The sequence below is a fragment of the Channa argus genome, chromosome 8, assembly GCF_033026475.1.
Source record: "Channa argus isolate prfri chromosome 8, Channa argus male v1.0, whole genome shotgun sequence".
NCBI classification, from domain to species: Eukaryota; Metazoa; Chordata; class Actinopteri; order Anabantiformes; family Channidae; genus Channa; species Channa argus.
In genome coordinates, this window is record NC_090204.1 from 25,944,891 (window position 1) to 25,966,565 (window position 21,675).

The 21,675-nt window shown below is 39.7% G+C and overlaps 1 protein-coding gene across 3 annotated transcripts in view; it reads right to left on the reverse strand.

The window, feature by feature from the left end:
- Nucleotides 1-20,412, reverse strand: part of mylk4b (myosin light chain kinase family, member 4b) — a 34,315-nt gene extending 13,903 nt beyond the window's left edge. Inside the window, exons 1-3 of one of the 3 annotated variants that reach the window (XM_067512270.1) lie at nt 20,154-20,412; nt 14,845-14,922; nt 14,415-14,664 (exon numbers count right to left, since the gene is read on the reverse strand). In XM_067512270.1, coding sequence (XP_067368371.1) covers nt 14,415-14,664; nt 14,845-14,922; nt 20,154-20,218 — 393 coding nt within the window. In that variant the 5' untranslated portion in view covers nt 20,219-20,412. Of the gene's footprint in view, nt 1-9,193; nt 9,377-14,414; nt 14,665-14,844; nt 14,923-20,153 lie in introns of those variants that run through there. The other 2 variants (XM_067512271.1, XM_067512272.1) reach the window with 2 other exon arrangements.
- Between the last annotated feature and the right edge of the window lie 1,263 nt (nt 20,413-21,675).

Sequence of the window (21,675 nt, forward strand, 5' to 3'; positions counted from 1 at the left end):
GACTCTCTAGATGAAACAGCTGGCAAGCCACCTAATCATCTAGGGATTCCCTCCCAGTTGGCATCCCTGCACGCAAAGGATTTGCAATACCATCGTGATGAGTCACACCACATAGCCATTCTAACACCAAAATTAACAGCACTCAAATAACTGCGTCCAGGGGGTCTCTGTCATCTTGCAACACCTTTCTGCTGGTTCACAGCCTGTGAGTTTCACTTTAAATGGCCAGCAAAGTTCTGAAGAGTGGTGTTAAATTCAGCTGTGAGCTGTAGAAAACAAGTCACAAGGCCAGAATTCATGATTTACTCACATATTCACAATTAGTGTTCGGAAAGATGTGCTACAACATTCCAGTTCATTTTTATTTATATAACATTAAGTATTTCATATATGATTCTGAACCCAACCCATGGAAAGTTTGCCATGGCCACATTGTTGTTTTATTTTGATCTGAATTAAAATGTTAGACTGACTAAATCCATGTGTTATTCCAAAATACAGCATGCATGGACTGTGAGATAACACAGATTGTAAATGAAAGGAAAGTGTACACACACACAATGTAATCTGCCAAATCAACATTTTACAATATTCACTACATTGTTTTTCTGTTTTCTGTTGTTGTTGAATTGCTGATGTCCATGAGTTTAAACTTTAAACACTATCTCCACTTAAAAGATGTTCGTCTTCAAATAGTCTTAAAACTGCAGAAACAATTCTGTGTGTGTGACTATAGCATATTGTTATATTGTTTAATTATATTGTTTGAGCACCACATTGAAGGAAATTGATGCAAACATTTAGTGGATTATTCAATACATGAAATGAAATATTAATGCACAGTGACATATTTAGTTGCAAATGTTATGAGTGGAAATCAAAATAAAGTTGTTTATATGTATAGGGTCAGGCTTAGTCAATCAAAAGAAGGCTTCATGGTATCTCTGCAGCTCTACTTGGTGCCTTTCTCTTTGACAAAGCTGTTTGTGTCATCACAGCCTGATGACAGTCTGCATATTACAGCTCAGCTGCTGCTGCTGATGTTATACAGCATTGTTGTTAATGCCTTAACTATCTGAAAATGTACTGACAGGAAACTGACACAACTTCAGTGATCCTAAATACAGGCTTTTCTTGCAGATGTAGGTTTCTAGTAATTAATCAAAAAATGGGTGACGAAGATCGTTGCTGTTTGGAGACTCACACAAGTGTAGGACAAGTTGTCCTTAACTGTGTTTGTGGCTCTACTGAGCAGTGGTTTAACAATTACTCATGTTTGTTATTTAGATATCACAGCAGAAATACTGTGAACAAGTAATATATATGACATGAAAGTACAAAAGTATTAGCATCAATATTACTTCCAAAAAAAGTACTTTCCAAAAGACTCATCTTTAGACTGATGTGTACTAGATACATTTAGATTGGTGCTTATTAATGCACTGATAAGTAATTACCTCCAATGCTGCAGCTGATAAATGTGGAGCATGAATACTTCATGAACTGACAGGGGGTTAATCTTAATTATCTTACTATCTTAATCTTAGTTATACTGGTACATCATTATGTAGTAACTGCTTTTACTTTGCATTGGGGATGTACCAAGTAAATAAAGATGAAGAAGTGAAGAATTGCTGAAGACTTTGCAAATAGCAAAGTAAATGCATTATTACTTTCAAAATCCAATAATCTGGCATGTTCTGAAACCATGTCACCAAAAACCCAAAATGTTTGTGATGAGTAGTGAAAAGTCTTCAATATACTTATTCAAAGGTAATGCAGTTCTGTCTTTCAAGCAGTAGATGGCAGAAATGCCCTGCAGTACCTGCTGGTGAGCACCTGCAGATCTAGATCAGCAGGGTCACACCCAGTTGTTCTTTGGTTACCCTGAACTCCGACCTACTACCCTCCTACGTTGGATCCAGTAGGTACAATATTGAATTTTTGCTATGTAAGACCTTGTACATGGGGAACAAGACCTGCAGTCACAATGGAACTGGGCGCCAGCTGTGAATTCATTTCGGCTTTTAATTCAATTCAGCTTTATTTCAGTGGGCACTTGGTCTACAAAAAAAGCCAGAGTCCTGTATTATACATCACATTACATTATAGATGCACCTTTGTTTTTAGGCTTTCAAATTAAAATCAAACAGCAGATGTAGATCAGACCTTTCCAGATCTCTATACTGGCTTCCTGTAGCTGCCCGCATCAGGTTCAAAGCAAAACTGCCGTGCTCTGCCAATTGATTAAACACACAACACACAACATTAATGTACACAAACATCTGCAGCTCACCACATAACCCCACAAACTCAGGAAGTGTGTGTGTGTGTGTGTGTGTGTGTGTGTGTGTGTGTGTGTGTGTGTGTGTGTGTGTGTGTGAGTGTGTATGTGTGTGTGTGTGTCACTACTGTGCATCAGCACTTTGCCTGTAATGAGTTATGCAAACGTGTGAAATTGGACACTGGATGAGATGGCAGAGGCATCCATGCAGGCGAAGACATTACATTTCCCCAGAGTCGTCCTGCCTGAGGGAGCCAGGAGTTCTGATAGTTAAAGTGTGTAAATCTTTTTTTATTAGAGAAATGTATCAAATCTAGCTTGACTTCTTTAATGAAATCAATTCTGGAATCAATCAGTTAAAACAGTAAGTCAGTGCTTTTGAGTTTTCTACTGTGCAACATTCAACTTCTGAAAAAGAAGATGCACCACCTGAGGCGGTAGCATATTAAGGCAGTAATAATGTAAGTACATGAAAACATGCATCTTTTTGTGGGCACTTTCCTCAGTAATGTTTATGTAAGGCACTGACTAAAGTGTGTTCAGTATATTCATCGTGCACCAGTACAGCAGCTGTAAACAGGGTGTTGGATATAGTTCACCAGTTCATTTGAAATATATAAGAAGCCCTTCATGTTACGTTAAATCTATGTCTGTCTATTCTGTTTGTTTATTGTTTATTTTGGTAGTTACAGATGATTTATTTTGGGTGTATAATGCCTTTACCTACTTTGAGTAGTTTGGTTGAAATGTACTGTGTGCCAGATGTTTTTGTTTAGTATACCCAATAATGTTTTCTTCGCTCTAAGCAATTGGGAAGTTGGGTAATTGTTTTAGTATCCGAAGTCAACTGGACTTGTTTTTATTGGTTATCAACATTTCGCTACTCCTCCAAGCAGCTTTGCCAGTCTGAAAGAAGTGGCTAGGGAACTCAGTTATATTCTCCGGAGTAGGCCTCACACCACCAAGCCTATGTCTGTGTTGCTCCATCAAGAGCCATAGAGCGGACATGATCCTCATTAAAGCTTATGAACATCTGCTCAGTGAAACAATAAGACAGATCCACTTCACCCTCGACACTTTAAAACAGAAATTGTACAACCTTTACCATCCTACCTGACTTAGTTTTGGATAGAGAAACACAATTTGTCCATAATGCACAACAGGCCCAACATCACAGAGGGAAAGGGAGACAAACCGAGACGTTTGACATTCTTCTCTCCCGCAAACAGACAGCAGAGGGGTGCACCAGGAGTAAGAAAGATGATGGAGCAACAACAGGAAACACAATTGACAAGTAGGTAAACAACCTCTAAGACAGGCAACTCACCCAGCCATAGAGTAAGGGCTTGGCCAGAGACCTAAACTTTGCAATTACCCCCAAACAGGTTTCAGCTGTGGATTTTATTACAGAATAATCTGTCATCTGGAACAACAATCTCCCAGTTGCGGAGCCAGAACAACTCCAGTCGAAAGTCTCTGCAGCATTAACCAATACTCAACAGCTACCACCCAACCTCACCACCCAGGAGAGTATAGCCCTGTCAGCTCTCAGCTGAGATGAGAGCATCACTATTCTGCCTGCCGACAAAGGAAGATGCACATTTGTCCTGAACACTGACGATTACTACAATATACTCAGCACACTCTTAGATGACGATCACACATATAAGAAGCTGAAAAGAGATCCCACGAAGAAAGACAAGAAAAAGGGTATAGATTGATTAAAACTGCTGGAAAGAGACCATGCCATCGATAGGATGACCTACCACTGCCTTTATCCAGGAAAAGCCACGCCTTGCATGTATGGACCCAAGATACACTAGGAAGGAGAACATCTTAGACCCATTGTCAGCTGCATTAATTCAATAACTTACAACATTGCAAAATACTTGGCCATCCTTTTAAAGCTAGTTGGACACTCTAATAACTACATACAAAACTCAGAGGATTTTTGCAGCCAGGGTCAGAGAGCTGAAAGTGGATGCTGATGAAACCATGTTATCCTTTGATGTTACTTCCCTCTGCACCAGCATTCCCACCATTGATGCCCTGAGAGTTGTAAGAAAAAACTAGAAGACGACCACACCCTGCACTGCAGAAGCAACATCAACCCTGATCAGATCTGCTCCCTCCTGGACTTTTACCTGAACATTATATACGTCACTTATGGAGGTGACTTCAACTGACAGAAAGATGGCTGTGCCATGGGTTCTCCCGTGTCACAAATTATTGCCAACCTGTACATGGAGAAAGTGGAGAAGAAAGAACTCAACTCCTTCATGGGGACAGCAGAAACCCACTGATTCAGATATGTAGACGACACGTGGGTAAAGATCAAGATCCAGGAGGTACAGGCTTTCACAGACCACATAAATGCAGTTGACATCAACATCAATTTCACCAGGGAGGACACCAATGACAACAGATTGTCCTTCCTGGACTGTGCATTAAATGCTGGGAGTTGTGGCAACCTAGAAATAAAAAATCTACAAGAAATTCACCCACACAGACCTTTACCTACGGTTTGACTCCCACCACCCACTGCAACACAAACTATGAATCCTTACGACCCTGTACCACAGGGCAGAAAACATCCCCACCTCCTCTGAAGCCAAAAAGAAGGAGGATAGACATCTGAGGACAGCTCTCAAGGCCTGCGGCTATCCTAAGTGTGCTTTAAACAAGATGTCGTACAGATCTAAGAGAAGGAGGACAGACAAAGTAGAACCTCAGAGTCAAAGGAAAAAGCCTGGTGATTCCTTACATGGCTGGTGCGTCAGATAAGCTCAAAAGAATCTTCAGAAAACATCACATTCCTGTTCATTTCAAATACACTGAGACAGACTCGCCCACCTGAAATACCAAACACCTAAACACAAGAAGAGCAACATAGTGTTTGCATTCCAGTGCAATGAAGACTGCTCAGAGCTCTACATTGGGGAAACACAAGAGGATAGCCCAAAACAGGAGAAGCAACACCTCAGTACTAGATTCAGCAGGGTACCGATACCTGAAGGACAAAGAACAGTCGTTTGAGGATGACAGAGAAGACAGATGGTATGAGAGAAGAAAGAGTATGTGAAGCCATTTATGTTCACATGGAGGACACTTCCCTGACAAGATGAGGAGGCCTCAGGCACAACCTGTCTCTCATTTTTCATGCTGCCCTTTCAGTCATCCACTAGGAGGCTTCGGAGGAAAAGTCAAAATTAGGCTTTGTCCTGTGTGGCTAGTGATTGGGTCTAAATGAATAAAATAATAAAATCCCACTACAACATCTTGGACTCGGGGGACTCGTTGGACAAACCAGCTGATGTAAATTGGATTAGCAAGACATGCTAACTGAGTAGCTACCTTAAGAAGAAACACCATAGACATCCAGACAGCGCTCAAGGTTACCAGGAGAAAGCCTTGCAGCTCCTCTTGCAACGAGGGAGAGAAGCTTTGCCCCTCCGGATGGACAGATTCTTGTCGTTCCCAGCAGCTTTCCGTGAATTTCCTGTACACTGTCGTTTGCTCTGTTTTGCTACATACAGCTTATGTGTGACTACTCCAACTTTTATTACTACTTGTTAAAGTAAAAGGGTTTCAACGTTTCATCCAGGGCTCAAATGGGGAGTCATTTTATTTTATTCATTTATTTGGTCAGGGGATTGTGTGTAGTTAACACACTGTCTTATTGAATTGAAGCTTGAAGGTGCTGTCACAATTTATTTTAAGGTTCTCAGGATTTATTGTGATTTGTATCCTGAAAGAGGGAGAATTAATACAGGTTTACAGGAAACTTAAAGCTAAACATACTAAGTGTATATATGTGACATATTTATTGATCATATTTTAAGTTTCTTAATTATTTAAGTTATAATTTTTGGTAAGATTTATGTTGATAAACACTATTTTTGCTTATTTATTTGCCTAGTTTTAATATTAAATTTGAATATATTTTGGCATATAGTTGTGTGTTTGTGTTTAATATTCATGACACAGTAAATAACACTTAAAAAGGTGTTTGAGTATTTTGTAAAATGAAAATAAAACCTTTAAGTTCACTGTTAAACTGACTCCTCTTAAACGAGGAGGATTTAATACATTAACCTGGGGAAATAAGTTTAGGAATGCAGGACACTTTCGTATGTTTATTGGTAAAGGAAGCGCTACTAATAAAAAAACTTTGAAAACTATTTCCATTTAGTATTTTTTTTTTTTTTTCGTTGATCAGTCAGGATTACAGAGTGTCATACTACAGGTATGTAGGAAAACATGCTCTTGTGTTTTCAGTCAAAAACGTCTTCCTTATCCGAACACATTAAATAATGTATGTCCTACAGCAACCAAAGGTGATATGCTTCAGTTTTTAAGAGGTGTAAAACAACCACGTTCAGCCACCACTGGCTCTGATCCTCTATTTCCACTACAATATTTGTTTGCATGCTAATTTTGTCTGAGCAATGTGAGCATGGGAATGTGGGGCAGGAGAAGCCCTTCTCACAGTAGACACACTCACATGCGTTAGCACAAGTGCCATACAAACTCATTTGTTTGCAATATACCCCTGGTGTAAGAGACACAAGTCAGCGTCCTTCATCTTGCTTTGACTAATGGATTACCTTAAGTGTATCTAAACCATTTTTGTGCCTTGGAATAAACTCTTACTGTACATGCTCTGAGGCTGCACTTTGTTAGGGTCAATAAAGGGTGCCAAAGTTGTCACAGTAATTGGACAAAAGGTGCTGGTGTTTTCAGTGTAACATTCCCTCTTTTTGTCACTTTATTTGTACCACAACAGTTAAACACTGTGCAAGGAAACACAAAGAAGGGGCGTTACACTAAAACTCTGCACCTGATTTACTAAACTTGGACCTGGTTTTAGCTTTAGATACATGTTTTAACACATTTATGCACTGAATAAGATTTTGCACTTTGGGTTCCATCACTTCCTCTTATAAAAAACAACTACGTTTATAAAAGCAGTAGAAAGCGACCATCAGATATGTTTTAGCGCTTGGTCCAGTGTGTGTTTATGTCCAGTGTGAATTTAAAACCATCCCATAGATTTTTAGTTTCTCAGGAGAATGTTGGGGTGTTTGGATGAGTCGCAGAGCACAGGACTTTACCACAGGAGACAGAGTTCCAGTTCTGCTGTGAATTATTTAATGTGACACGTGATGTGCCACTTTTTTTTCTAACTATCTATATTTAGTACCTACACCCAACCCTGATGGATTAGTGTCTAGCCCCAGCCAAACCACTGTGTTTGCACAGCTTCAATCCAGACTTTTTGAGTGTTAAGAGACAAAAAATTGTTTCAAATCGTCCACCATTTTGGCTCCAGTATAAGTTTTTTCCTTTGAATCCATATTAAAATACTAGATCTGATTGAAAGATGAATTTTTTTTCAACTGCACCGGTATCACACAGACTCATGACACAAATATATGTTCAAATATATTATTCCCAGGATACTGCACTGACTAGATCTGAAACTGTTCAGACACATGGGCTTTGGTGTGAATATAAAACTTTTTTTTTTTTCAGAACCTCATACGGCTCCTGTCTGACCGGAACAAACTGTTCTGCACTTTACAACATTTAGATTTAAACGTTAAATTTTTCACACTATTTTTCACAATTATACCGAAGACCTTCCAGCAATTACAAACCCAGTGCTTAATCCAGCCTTAATGCACTGTCAGCAGACATATGTGAGATTCGTGAGGAGTCAGTAACATTTGCTTCCTGTCAACATAATAAGTGTCTTTACAGTGGACGTGGAGCATGGAGCATTCAAGGACATTCCCTGCGTGGAGGACACTGGCTCGTTTGGACAAAGTGTTGGAGAGTTTACATTCCGCATGCTGGTGACATGAGAGTGACGCACGTAAGATGATGTTATGTTTTCCACTGACCATCACTTGTTCACACTCACTGAACTAAGATGGATGAAAAAGTAATGTCTGGCCATTGTTTTGTGGACCTCATTTAACTTCTAGCATGCAGCTACTTTTTGAAAAATAGCCGTGCTGCATGTTTATATCACCATAAAGCATCTTCACGAGGCAAAAGCTGAAATAAAACAAAAAAGCTTGGCTCAACTTGGACTGCCTGCTGCACGACCTACAGCACAGTAAATGTACAAAGTCAGCCAACAAAGCTTTCTGCCAGTTTCCTGAAATCAAACAGATAAACTCAGTTGTCACATCTTGTTTTTCACCTAAAAGTTTGGCTACTGGAAAGACCTTTCTAACTTTCGCTAACTTTCAGAAAGTGATTTACGCCTTTCATTGACTGCAATGCATTATTCACCGGAATCAGCCTGTCGTCCACAGTTTGTCCAAAACCATTCATTCATTTATAATATAGTCATATGATACATGCAAATTAAATGCTGCGCTGACTTCTAAATCATTTTATTAACAAAAATTTGACAGAGCCTGAGTTGCATGTTAACAACCAGAGTTTCTGTAATAATTTATGTTTAGATATAATGTTAAGAAATACTTTAAATTGTTCCCTAAATGGCCACACCTACACTTATGTCCACACCTACATAGTTTTATTCTAATCTATTATCAGGTTTTTGTATTTGCTCAGATCGTATGGACACACAGGAAAACAGCTTTAGCTTTGGCTAAAGATGTCAGCATGACAAGAGAAGACACACTGAATTACTTTGGCATTAGTATGGCCTTAGAGCAGGTGATAATGTCATGATATTACTTAATTTCTGGTTCTGGTTCTCCAATAATCTGCACCACAACTGTTGACAGCAACAGGCACAATGTTACCATCTGAAATTAAAAACTGCACAACCTTTTGCTGTGCACTCAGGTTTACCTGCTCATATATATATATTTTCATTTATTTTATTATTCCACAGGTGCACACACTCAGACTCTCTCCTTGCATTACCTGTTTGTCCGGTGACGTGCTCTTTCCCCTCTTCTTGACAGCGAATAATTTCCACAGCCGTTGCCACAAGAAGGTGGCCACCAAACACACACTCCCTAATATCCATAAATCTTTGTCCCTCAGGAAGTTCTCCATAATGGAAGTGCTCCCCTTCTTTGCACAGGCGGTTTGTCTTATCCCAGTGTCTCTGCAGCCTCAGATGTTGGGCGACAAGCTGCTGACATGGGCCAAGACAGTTGGCACTGATAAACCATCTGGCTCCTATATCTATGCATTGAATGTTCAAACAAAACTCTCTGCTGTCAAGCTGCCCACCCACCCAGCTTCCTCTCTGCCTCCCACCTCACGACCTAAAAGGAGAGAGCATGTGGTCTCTGAGGCGAGAGTGGGTGACAGGTGGTGTTGGGTTCAGGGTGTCGTTTCTGTACGCAGAATCCAATGCCTATTGAATCTCTAGTGGTGTCAGTGAGCCCCCTGTGGTATCCTTAAACTTCAGACGCAGCACTTCATCTATGAATGCATAGTCCACAAGTATATCTGTCAGCTTTGCCTCTCTGTACCTCACAAAAAAGGCATATGTGCAAGCATGTGCTGTTGTAGATGTTTGTTTTCAAGCATGCACGGTTGAAAACAAACACCTGCATGCATGCAGTGCTAAGTTTGTCTTTTCTGTGGCCACATACTGCTCAGGTTAAACCAAATACGGACTTGAGTTGATAACATTTCACTTTAATGTCAGTTAACTATAAGGAGCATGCAGCTGAGCAGAGCTCAACAAGAAGAAAAGAGATGCCGTTCCTCGTGCAGATTCAGTGCAGATATGTAGACAAACATATACAAATGCACTGCATTAGTGTTGTCAGCAGAGTGTCCTGCCTGTGTGACCACTGCAGTGTGACAGATCAGCTCCTTGCTGCCTTTACACATCCTTTAACAGTCCAAGTGATGGTTTCCTTTCATTTATAACCTCAGGGAATGTTGTTATTTTACTGAAGCTTTTTATCGTTTTCAAGATTTTATGTTTAACAGGTGGCATCAGACAAATTCTCCATAGATTCTTGATTGTGGTCTTTTTTCAGTACAACGCTCTAAAACAAGCAGCAGCTGAGCATTCAAGGGTCACAGAGATTAAAGAGCAAGACCCACAGGAAGACATATATTCCCCAGTGGGAATCTAAGAAGAACCCCTGCAAAGAGCAGAACAAGAGTGGAATGAAGCTGGTGGACCCTCTTGTAGAAGACGCTAGGGCAATCACAATAAATCATTTAGCAGACGCTTTTATGCAAAGCAACTTATGTACACTAGGGACACTTTTTGAGGTTCAGGGATACTTCAATGTGTAGCCAGGAGGACCAGGAGTCAAACCAATGACCCTGTGGTTTGTGAACTACTGCTCCACCAACTGAGCTACAGCAATACAGGAAATACAGAGTGCTAATGAAAGGAGCGTGGAGGAAAGAACGGAGACCAGAAATGCAGAAAAGAAGAGAGAACAGAAGGACAGGTGGTGCGGTAAAGGTGCAGCTGAAGTGACAGAGCAGAGCACTGGCTGCTATGATGGCTGAGGAGCTCAAATTACATACTGTATCCTGCCTCACATGTACCTAAAACACCACCTGGTGGACACTGAAGTCACCACAACGGAGTAGTAGTTGGACAAAGGTCATTGCTGCAGTATATACTGAGATCAAAGTGGCCTCAGGAGAGCACACACACAGTGGCTGCTCATGTCAGGTAAAGGTCTTATTTCATACGTTGTACATACAAGTTTAAGTATGTCAATTGTACATACATAAACTTGTATGTACAATTTACCCGTCATCGTCTAAGTTAAGAAGCAAGTACAATAAATGTTAAAGGTTCGTCATACAACAATCTCTGGAGTGAAGTATTTGCTGGGGCATCAGATTCGTCAGATTCGAGTAAGATCGCCTCTACATTAGTAAGAAACCGTCTCTACATGGGCTAAACACTACCCAGCAAATAATGTAAGGAGAAGTTGATCCAGACAGCTTGGAGAAAGGACAGGCAAAGCCAAGTCTCAAGGCCATGGAGAATGCTTTGCAAAATCTGACAGACAAAAGGAAGGCCAAGTTGGACCAAGTTGGCGAAACAAAAGACCAGGATGTGCTCTTTCGTGGAAGAGGACTGCTAGCATCTGCTTGGTGAGTTTTGTTGCATAAATACCTCACTCAAAGAAATATACCTTGAGCTTAAGCTCGAAGATGAAATGAATACCGATCAGCAAGGCTGGTTCAAACCAAGGTTAAATTCAGTGAGAAAACTTGTTGACAAGGTTGCACGTGGGTTAACAGAGGCACGTCAATGTCTTGAGGAAGCATGTAAGGCAAATAAAGGTGTTGCTCCTGAAGACAGTATGTCTGTGGTGTCCTAAAGTAGATCTAGGAAATCCAGAACAGGTTCTGTAGTATCTTCAGCTTTAAAGGCATGCCTTGAGGTTGAACTACAGAGAGCTAATCGATTAACAAAGGCAGAAGCATTAAGGTAAAGACACGCTCTAGAGCAGCGAGAAGCTAAGCTTAAGGCAGAAAGGGAGCAGCAAGAAGCGAGGAACAGAGCAGAGGAGGAAGAACTGGAAGTGAACGCTGCTCTTGCAGCTGCTAACGCACGAAGCCAGATCTTGTGGAAACATGAAGGCCTCGTTGCGTCATGTGGTCCGAATGTTAGCGATGAAAACTTAAATCCTAGTCAGGCACAGACAATATATGCTGGGGAGGAAGTACCTGTAGCTGTTGATGCGGCTGTACAGTTTGATGAAGCAAGACATCAAGCTGTCATCGGCTAAGTTGAGAAGCAAGTACAATAAATCTTCAATATTTGTCATTCAACGATCTCTGGAGTGAAGTATTTGCTAGAGCGTCAGATTCGAGTAAGATCGCCTCTACACATGGTAAGTAACTATAACTAAGCTGGAAAGTCTAAATACGATTTAATAGGAACTACTCCTTCTTCCTGTCATGTTGACTGTAAACCAGAGCCCTATAGAGAAAAGAGTTGCATCAAAAACAACAATGGGTCATTGTTGACCTTCTCAATGATCACCTGACACTTATAGATTCATAATGTCATGAAGTCTGGGAAGGTCGAGGAGAAGAAAGGTGCTGTAAGTGAATAAGAAAGAATCAGTCAGTCAGTGCTAGTATTATCCACGTGTACGAGTATGTAGCTGTGGCCACATTTATCAAGTCTATTTAGACTTCACTTTGTGTCATGCAACAATAAAAAGTTCATCAAAATAAATAATTATGGTTAGTATGAAGTAATTTTTACTATGTCATCTGGGTGGCACCATTTGTTGTAAATAAGAGCAGCAAGCTATCACACATCAGCCTTAAGTCTCCTTTTCTTCATCAGTCTCTGGTATCTGCTGGACCCATTTCATCTCCCTCTATATTTTCTGTGCAGTTTTAGTGTATTTTATTGTTAAGAACAAAGCAAATTCTAATTAGGTTTGGATTCTAAAGGAGACTAACAGTATCACCAATCACTGTTTTACAGGGCGACTGTGGCGCAGGAAGGTAGAGCGGTTATCCACCAATTTCACAGTTGTTGGTTCAATCCCCGGCTCCTCCGGTCACATGTCGAAGTGTCCTTGAGCAAGACACTGAACCCCAACTTAGTTGCTCCCGGTGAGTGTTGGCCAGCTGCATAGTAGCTCCCCTACTGGTGTATGAGTGTGTGTGTGATTGTGAGTGTGAATGGGTAAATAAGAAGCAGTGTAAAGCGCTTTGAGTGCCAATAGGTAGAAAAGCGCTATATAAGTGCAGACCATTTACCATTTAAAAAGAACTTATCCTTGTTCTTCTTATCTCTAGTTTAGTAATAATGAGATTTTGTAAGTCTTTACCAACTTCATGTGTTTTTTTAATTTTTTTTTGCGGGCACAGTTATGGTGTCTTCCATTACAAACTGAAGATCAGAAAACTTTACTCAGTATTAAAAATAAAATAAAAAATAACAGAAATGGGAAATAAATTAATCAAATTAAAAATAAATTAGAAGCAATAACGAGGAAATGTAGAGGGGAACGTCAGGGGACTCTGGGTAATACCGGAATTTGCTATCTAGGTAACTAGTTAGCAACTGGACATTAGCTTAGTTTCTGCAGGTATAGCTACTGAGGCTAATCTGTGAGTAATTCTTACAGACGGTGTCCAACCACGAATCACTCGGGGTGGTTGAAAATAACAATACAAAGCGAAAAAGGTGCTGTTTTAATGTCTGGAATATGACGGGGAGAACAGGGCACGGATTACAGAGGAGGAGGAGCAGAGGGAGACTGACTTCTTCAAGGTAAAGCTAATGTTAGTTAGATATAAGATAATCCATCATAATCCTTCAAAGTTAGCCATGTGTTATAATATGTTAATACTGATTAGGTTGTGTGGTTTTCACCTACTGTCTAAACTATAGCCTATAGGCTATAAGGATGTAACTATAGGTTACATCATTTTCAGTGGTGGTCTTTATATGTTTTTTATGCAGTTGGAGGCTGAAAATCTCAGGAAGCGTTACATTATTGTAGTTTGGAGCAGGTTGGACAGTAAGTGTTGGACAACCAAGGAATCCTGGACAAACACCTTTTTGCTTTTTAATCAGTCAAAGTCTAGGAAATTAGGCCCCATCAGCATAAAGTGTGTTTTCCTTGTTATTGTAAAACCCTGGTAAACAACGGCTAAATAGCCGCTAACCTCTGTAGAAGTATGAGGAGTTTCCCTGAATTTACAAAAAAATATACAGAAGATCTGAACAGTCCATTCATTTTCTGAATGAGCTGTTAAAGTGGCCCAGCCCTGTGTTACACCTGTTAGGGCACGCTGTTGCCATCCAGTTTTCTAGTTTTCCCTGCCAACAAGTGCTTAGATCAGAAACTGTTTATTTCAGTCCCCACAAATGATTGTGGCTCAGGTCAAACACTCAGAAGTACATGGCATGAGTCCCATATATCATTCTCATAAAGTGCAATGGTTAAAACAAAAATCTTCTTGTAAAGGACCTACAATTTTAGCAAATGGCCAATGCAAGATTGCCTGTGTGGACTGAATGAAATACGACAGCAGGGTAACAGAGTTAGGCAAAGTAAATGGAAAGACTTGGGTCAAGTGTGTCAGATTGTAAGAATATTCAGGCAACCCTAACTCTCCAAGACTGAGTGTAATATTTCTGTGTGTATGATAAGAGTGAGGCAGCGAGTGTTACCTGCTGGTTTCCTCCCTTGAGTTCCACATGTTTGAGCTCCCAGAAGCAACGCATCTTCTCCACCTTCTCCAGGTGCCGATAGAAGGCCAGTCTGCCCAGACGAAGGCTGTTGCTGCGGTTGCGAATTTCTTTAAGTCCCTCCATCTTCTCAGCTAAAGGAGACATGGGAATCGGTGGTGGCACCACTGATGGTGGGAGTTTTCCGTTGTTCTTGGCAGAAACTGAATCATTACAAAACGTCCTGTCTGATCTGCAATTACAACAACCTTTTGTGAGTCTGTATTCTACAAACATTAATTTTTCAGGACAATATATGATTAAATTCTACTGGTGGAATGAGGGGACAAAGCAATGACTGAACAGAGAATAGATTTTTGACACTTGTTAATCAGTGATGATACAAAATTCTCAATTAAAATCAGATTTATACCTTCGTAAATGTAATGCTATTATCTTCGTGTTTTGGAAGGCTGGTCTGGTCACTTGCATCACAGTGTACCTTGGGCTTCTGGAAAATTGTGGTAGCCATTTTTTAATTTATTAATTTATTCTCAAGTCAAGTCAAGTCAAGTCAAACTTTATTGTCAGTTCTTCCACATGTACAGTACATACATACAGGGAACTGAACAGCTAAACAATCATATATGCTTATCTGCTTTTAGTTAAATGGCTCTTGCAGCCCTACTAAAATCTCCTATTGTATGTAGTACATTTTTGAACACAACTGAAACAAAGTGGACACATTAGGAAGAAAATTTGCACTTTATTTTGTGTGATAGAAAACTGGATGTACTTTATTTATTGTGGACTTTATAGATTTGACTTGATCCCACTTGTAAGTTGCTTTGGATAAAAGTGTCTGCTAAATGACTAAATGTAAATAAACTCATTTTAAAGACATTACATTAAACTTAGAAAACAGATATGGACATTTTACACAATGTAGTGAAAGACTGCTTACATTGATAAAAAATTTAAAACAAAAGACACTGCTATTCACTTGCTATTTTAAGTAGGTATGCTAAAGGCATTGCTTGTCTAATTTGTTGCCCGACTGTAATCTACAGTGTTGAAATAGCAGTGCACTTCATATGCTTTGATCCAAATCTCCAGTGAGCAGCAGTATCTCAGTTCCAAATGAGATGACTGATCATGTGGTGGAGAAATCTGCCCTGATGCCTGCTGGAGACAGGTGGATTTCTGCTGATCACTGAAGATATTGATAACCGAAGATTGTAAATATCCTGCCGTTGCTTGAAAATAACAGAGGTCAGAGAGTAGCTGTAGTTTCAGCACGATGTGGTGCAGACTGTACTGTTTGTTGCAGCCAGGTTGTGTTCTTTAAAATCAGGGGCTTTCTCAGGGTCGGGTTTCAACCCCAGGGCTTAAACCAAAACAGTGCCAGGGATGCACCTGTCACTGTTCTTTAAGTTGGCCTACATTTAGTAATTTATTTACAATTGGCACATCTCTGAATTGTATTTCTAGCTTTTCCTCAGATATATTCACACACCCTATCAATTTAAACTGTCATTTAGAAGGTAATAAAACATATGGAATAGGGTAAAAGTTAATATGAATTCTGAGATCATTCCAAAATATTATAATTCTTAAGACAAAAACAATTTAAAAAAATCACTTGATAAACTCATAACTGAAGATAAGCATCAAAAAAATAAAGTGGTACATTTATTTTGTTTGGTAGAAAATTCTAATGAAATTATCATTGAACTTATCTCAACATTTATAATGTTGCAACTTATGTGCAGGAATCCTTCAATTTGTTAACATTGCTGACATTTTCTGGCACTTTTATCATGGATGGACCAAGGACCACAACTTTTGTCACTACTATACATATTTCTTGTTTAATAAAATTAAAAGCCACAATATGACCACAAAGAGCTTAACAACAGCCATAAATAATGCAACCTGACACCTGAAACTATCCAAAAGAGGGAGGTGCCCCAAATTGGACACAAAATGTCAAAAACATTTACAAAGGATGACCACCTAACAGACACAGAACTTAAAAAAAATAAAATTACAACAAACAGGCTCAAATTATGACAAAGAATCCCTGTGTATGCCCAGGGACCCATTTTCTCATAATATGACTAATCATAACTTTGGAGTAATGTAGCACTTCACAATATCACAATAACTGTGATATCTAAGCTGATATCTTTGGTAATAGCAACCAAATCTTATTTTTAGTTGTTTTTGGTTATTTATTGTTTTTGTGAGGAATATAATTAATGGATAATTTCCAAGTATAAAAAAAGTTTGTAACTCTAATCATACAAACAGGATGTTGTAGTGCAACATCACATATTTCATTGATTTTGCTATTTTTAATTAACATATGTTAAATGTCAACATACCTTTATTATTTTATTTGAAAACATAATCCAGTGGCTATTGTGTTCCCACACTGGTTTATTTACATTTGCAATTTTATAAAAAAGATAATTCTTAGCAGAGTTGTACGATATTCTCTTCAAGGTTTTTAGAAAACAAGTCCAGGTATTGGTATTACTCCATTGCACTGGCTACTTTTTCTACCACTTACTATGAGATGCGACAGTTCTCTGAGCTGAGCAATCACTTAGCGTGTTCTTTAGATTAGTAGTTTTGACTATCTTTCCAAGGAGCCCTCTGTTTCGACTGTATCGGCTGACCCTGGGTTATAAACTTTGAAGAGTTTTATTTTAGGTGGTCCACAGAACAGGTCAGGGGTCGACGGCCCCTTGTGAAAACCATTAGGAGGCAGGAGATGTCACAGAACTTGTTTCCAGGCAGCCAGGAATTACGGCTCAATAGATTGCTTTACGTTGTGGTCACATTGACAGTGTAAGAGTATTGTTAATGTTATGTATTTTATGTGCGCATCTGTACTAGCAGAGAGTGTGTGTGTGTCACTGTCCAAGCAATGCGGTCGTTTGTGTATATTTATTTTGCTTGGCGGCCCTCGATAATTTGTGTCTATAAAGCAGCAGGGGGTTCCTATCTGTCCTCTCCATCATAAGCCTTCCATGTAACTGATAGTAAGAACTTCATATGTCTCATAACTCTTAAAGTAGCAATGAATCATGAAGACCCTGAGGACTGTGTGTATCCATGGGTGTATGTTAAGCCGATTAAAGACCAAGAGGAAAAAAGAGGGATGGTTTGCATCATTCACAAAAGTCTGAGGGATAATAAATAAATTCCAAATCCAAAGTCTGAGGGATAATAAATAAAATAAACAATATGCATGATAAGTGTTGATCATGACAGTTATGCTGTTAGGCGTAGACACTACTGGCATGTTGGACTGTTGTAGAATTATTGGTCTATGCTCAGGACTGGGAGCACACCGCAACAAAGTCTATACATAGCTGTGGGTTTATTATAACAGGCTAATTGTACAAAGTACAAAGCTGTGGACAATGGACGATGTTAAAAACGGAGATGCAATGAAAGACTGTAGCAACAGGTGACAGTACTACTCTGCTCTGTGTCGCTGTGTTTTCAAGGGATTAGGACATGAAAGGTGCTGGGGCAATAAATTGTGTGATAATACAACACCAAACAAATGTGCTCTACAGTACAGTGTAAAAACACCCACATCTAACAGAAGAACAATGGGTCAAAACGCCTTTATTTAACGTAAAGAGGAGATTTTATTTTCAATAACAAATCAAAATTTTACAAACACAATTAATCTGTTAAATTTAAAATAGCACAAATCTTGTTTTAGAGGTTTTTAACCCAGTTTGGTTCAAAGATTGGATCTGATTTTGTACAACTCTAAGCTGCTGAATTTACACATTGTAAGTTGTGTATTTAACATGTAGAAATAGAAATGAAGCAAGCAGTTACAGAACCTTATGCAATGGTGCTATTTCTTGATTATTGACAGCTGTTTGCACTGAGTGCTTTGCTCTCCACTCTTGTTTGTGTTAGAAGCTGTCTTTGCATGTTACAAGGTAAAAAAATGAAAAGTAAAACTCCTACAAAGAATTTAAATTTCTCTGCCTTTATGTGACCTAGTGTGGAAAAACCTGACCTTAATCATGTACAGTCACAGTTTAGTTCTCCTCAGCCAATGTTTTGACACAAGTCTGAAATCAAAATCTAGAAAACATCTCAGCTTCTGTTTTGTGTATCTGCTGCTAGGTAAACAGACATTTTAGTCGCTCTCAGCTAAGATAACATTTAAAGGCGAGGGGAGACACTAAGTCAGCCATATGTGTGTTTGGTTGTGTTGTGTGCATGCATTTATGTATGTAGCACATGCGTATGTACATGGTGCAGAAACAGCAACATGCAATAAGGGGCTTTAGTAAGTATCAGAGAAGGACAAAGGGTCTAGTTCCAGATGCCTTAGTATGAGGGGTATTAGGGTGCTATCTCACTCTTGGGGACTCTCCTGTCCTGGTTTAGTTGCTGCATGGAAACAACCATCAAAGCTCATAAACCACAGGAATGTGTGTGTGTGCATGGAGATGAGAATAGAATAATAATCACTCAGCCAAATATGTCTTTTATCACATCTCAAGTAAAGAAGAAAAAATCAAATTAAATATTAAAAGCATGTTCACAAACACTGTAAAGGAGGTCCCTCTGCTGAAGTACACACTGTCCAACTGCAAACACTCCTCCTTTGAGAGATACACAAGTGAGTGCAGCCACTTTCCAAATTAATAGGCGTTGAATTAAAGGCGTTGACTGGCCGACATGATAATATCAAGTGATCAACGGGTTTATTTTTCCTCATTCTAAACTGGACATTCCCTTCTTTCTAGGCTGGCAGCTCGCCGTGACTTTCATCCTGGCTAAAGTCACATATCATCGCTATCATCGCCATTGCTCTCTGGAGTGCCCAAAGCAAATAGTTGGACTGAGGATGTTCTCCCAATTTGTTATAGAACGCAGATGGTCCTGAAATTAAAAAGTCTCACATACAGTACACACACACACTTGCACAGAGCACACAGCTACTCCCTATAGGCTTCTCAGAAAAAGCACAGTCCTGTACAGTCATTCCATTGCTATCATACATATATTCTGTAGATTATACAAAGACATACATACTCATTTATGGCCCATAAGGCATATTCAGTTGGCCGTCCAGTCTTTCACACCGACAACAACTCAGCAACCTCTGCAGTGGAGTGTAACTGTAGAACATCTACCACATTTTCCATTTCGCCAAGAACAAGGCAGGGCCCTTATTTTAGTCTGCAGCAGATGGAGTTGTATTCTGTTTTGCTGCAAAATTATGAATACATCAGCACTTAACTCAGTAACCTTAATAAAGAGGTCTCTTTGGGGGACTTTAAGAATTGAAGTACCGAGTTAATGTTTTTATATTTTCTTAGTTTTAAAGAGAAATTCAACATGTTTGAACTGCATGTGTAGAAAAGTTTTTCTTAAGTCAAATATTACTTCTAACCAAGCCTGGGTAAAGTGTAAATGTATGCTAAATAAATCAATGTGCTGGCTAACTCGACAAGTGTCACCTTGGTATGAACGTAACTGACACCACAAGAAAAGAGGTGTTAGAATTTAAAACATGGTCAATATGCAGGTTTGAAATTGCTTTGCATTTCTGAAGAATACCAAAAACATTCAATGTTGGTCAGCAGTTGAGGAACAGAGTTTGTCATGTCATAACATCACAGTAGCTGGACTTTGATGTTTTATGTTCATTTAATTCTAACGAGAGGTAAACTACATCCTCTGGAAACTCACCCTTGGTAGTTGGGGACATTTCCAATCACCAAAATTGTCTTCTCCTTTCCTCCCATGTCTCTCATTGGTGTGATGGAGTCTGTCTTTCCAATTTTCTCCTCTGCTGGTTTATGTTTTTTGTGTCCTGGTGCCAGATGCTGTCTTCCACCCTACACACACCGGGCAGCTATGGTATGGATTGATCCAACTCGACCAACACACACCTCAGATGGTGCAGCTCAGTGGGAAGCTCTGGCTACTCGTTGCTCTATGCACTGGGAGCCAAAGACGGCCACGGATAAGCACCACAGTGACGGGGAGAGGGGGGGGGGTGGGAGTGTTTGGAAGGAGGGTGGGGTGGTCTGTTCTGGGACCCGGTGAAGGAAGTGCTCCAGAGAATGTGGCTTGTTATAATGGAACGAGTGGAATGTCAGTGCCAAGTAGAGGGATGATAGACTGAAGAGAGGGAGTTGGAGCGGGGGAAGTTAGGGAAGGAAAATTACAGATTGGGGTTTTAAAAATTGTTTTTTTCCTTGTTTTAACATTTCCTCAATCATTGTGGGATTAATGTACAGGGTTGACTAACGCAGTCTATGATAGGAAGACCCAATGAAATTATCTTGTTAAATGAAACTTTTCTTTTCATGTTTATCAGCCTTTCACCAAATTGTCTCATTAGCATCTGTTTTATTTAGCACGGTCACCTGTTCTCCTGACCTTTCCATTAGTGCGCTCAGTCTTTAGTATTCAGTCCTGACACTGAATCCGCATTCAGTCTTCTGTCACCCTCCTGTCCCCCTGAATCCAGTGTCTGTGCTAATTGGCTACACTGGTGCCTTATGCTGTAGGGTTTAAGAGTGCTTTAAATCAGTCCAAAGTGTCGCCCTAAGCCAAATGTTTGTATTACACTTGTGCTATATTTAACCTACACTTGATTAGATTATCTTGGGACAATAGTGGTCTTTGCTACAGGAAGTATGACAACACAGAAGTGTCACACTCTGGGTGTACCCCTGTCTATGTTGTAGATCATGTGTGTATTTCACAGCATAACTCACCATCAGTATTATAAACATGATCGCAGCGAGACAAGTTGGACTGCTCAAAGCTGCAGCCTCCACAAATGCCTGAAACTCAGAGTGAGACCACCAGAACAATGATGAAACCTTTATCTGTGAAGCCAAGAGCCTAAGCACACAGGATGCTGGGTAAATTTGAATTTGATGCCGGTAACACATCTCCAAAAAGTGTGGACAGTGTCATCTAAAGACAGGAAACTTTGTGCAATGCTAATTGGTTCATTGCCAACAGTTCAGTATGATTGGTTATAAATTGAACATTTCAGAGAGAGAGATAGTTAATGCAGTTTGTTGCTGGATCCACAAATAAGTTAGAAAAGGGTGCTTTTTTTTGCATTACACAACATTTCTATTACGTAGCCTCTGTCCAGTCCATGTTCAGTTCTATTAGAATTAATTCAACTTTATTTATAAAGTGCCAATTCACAAAGAAATAATCTCAAGACTAATATGTTGCTAGCATT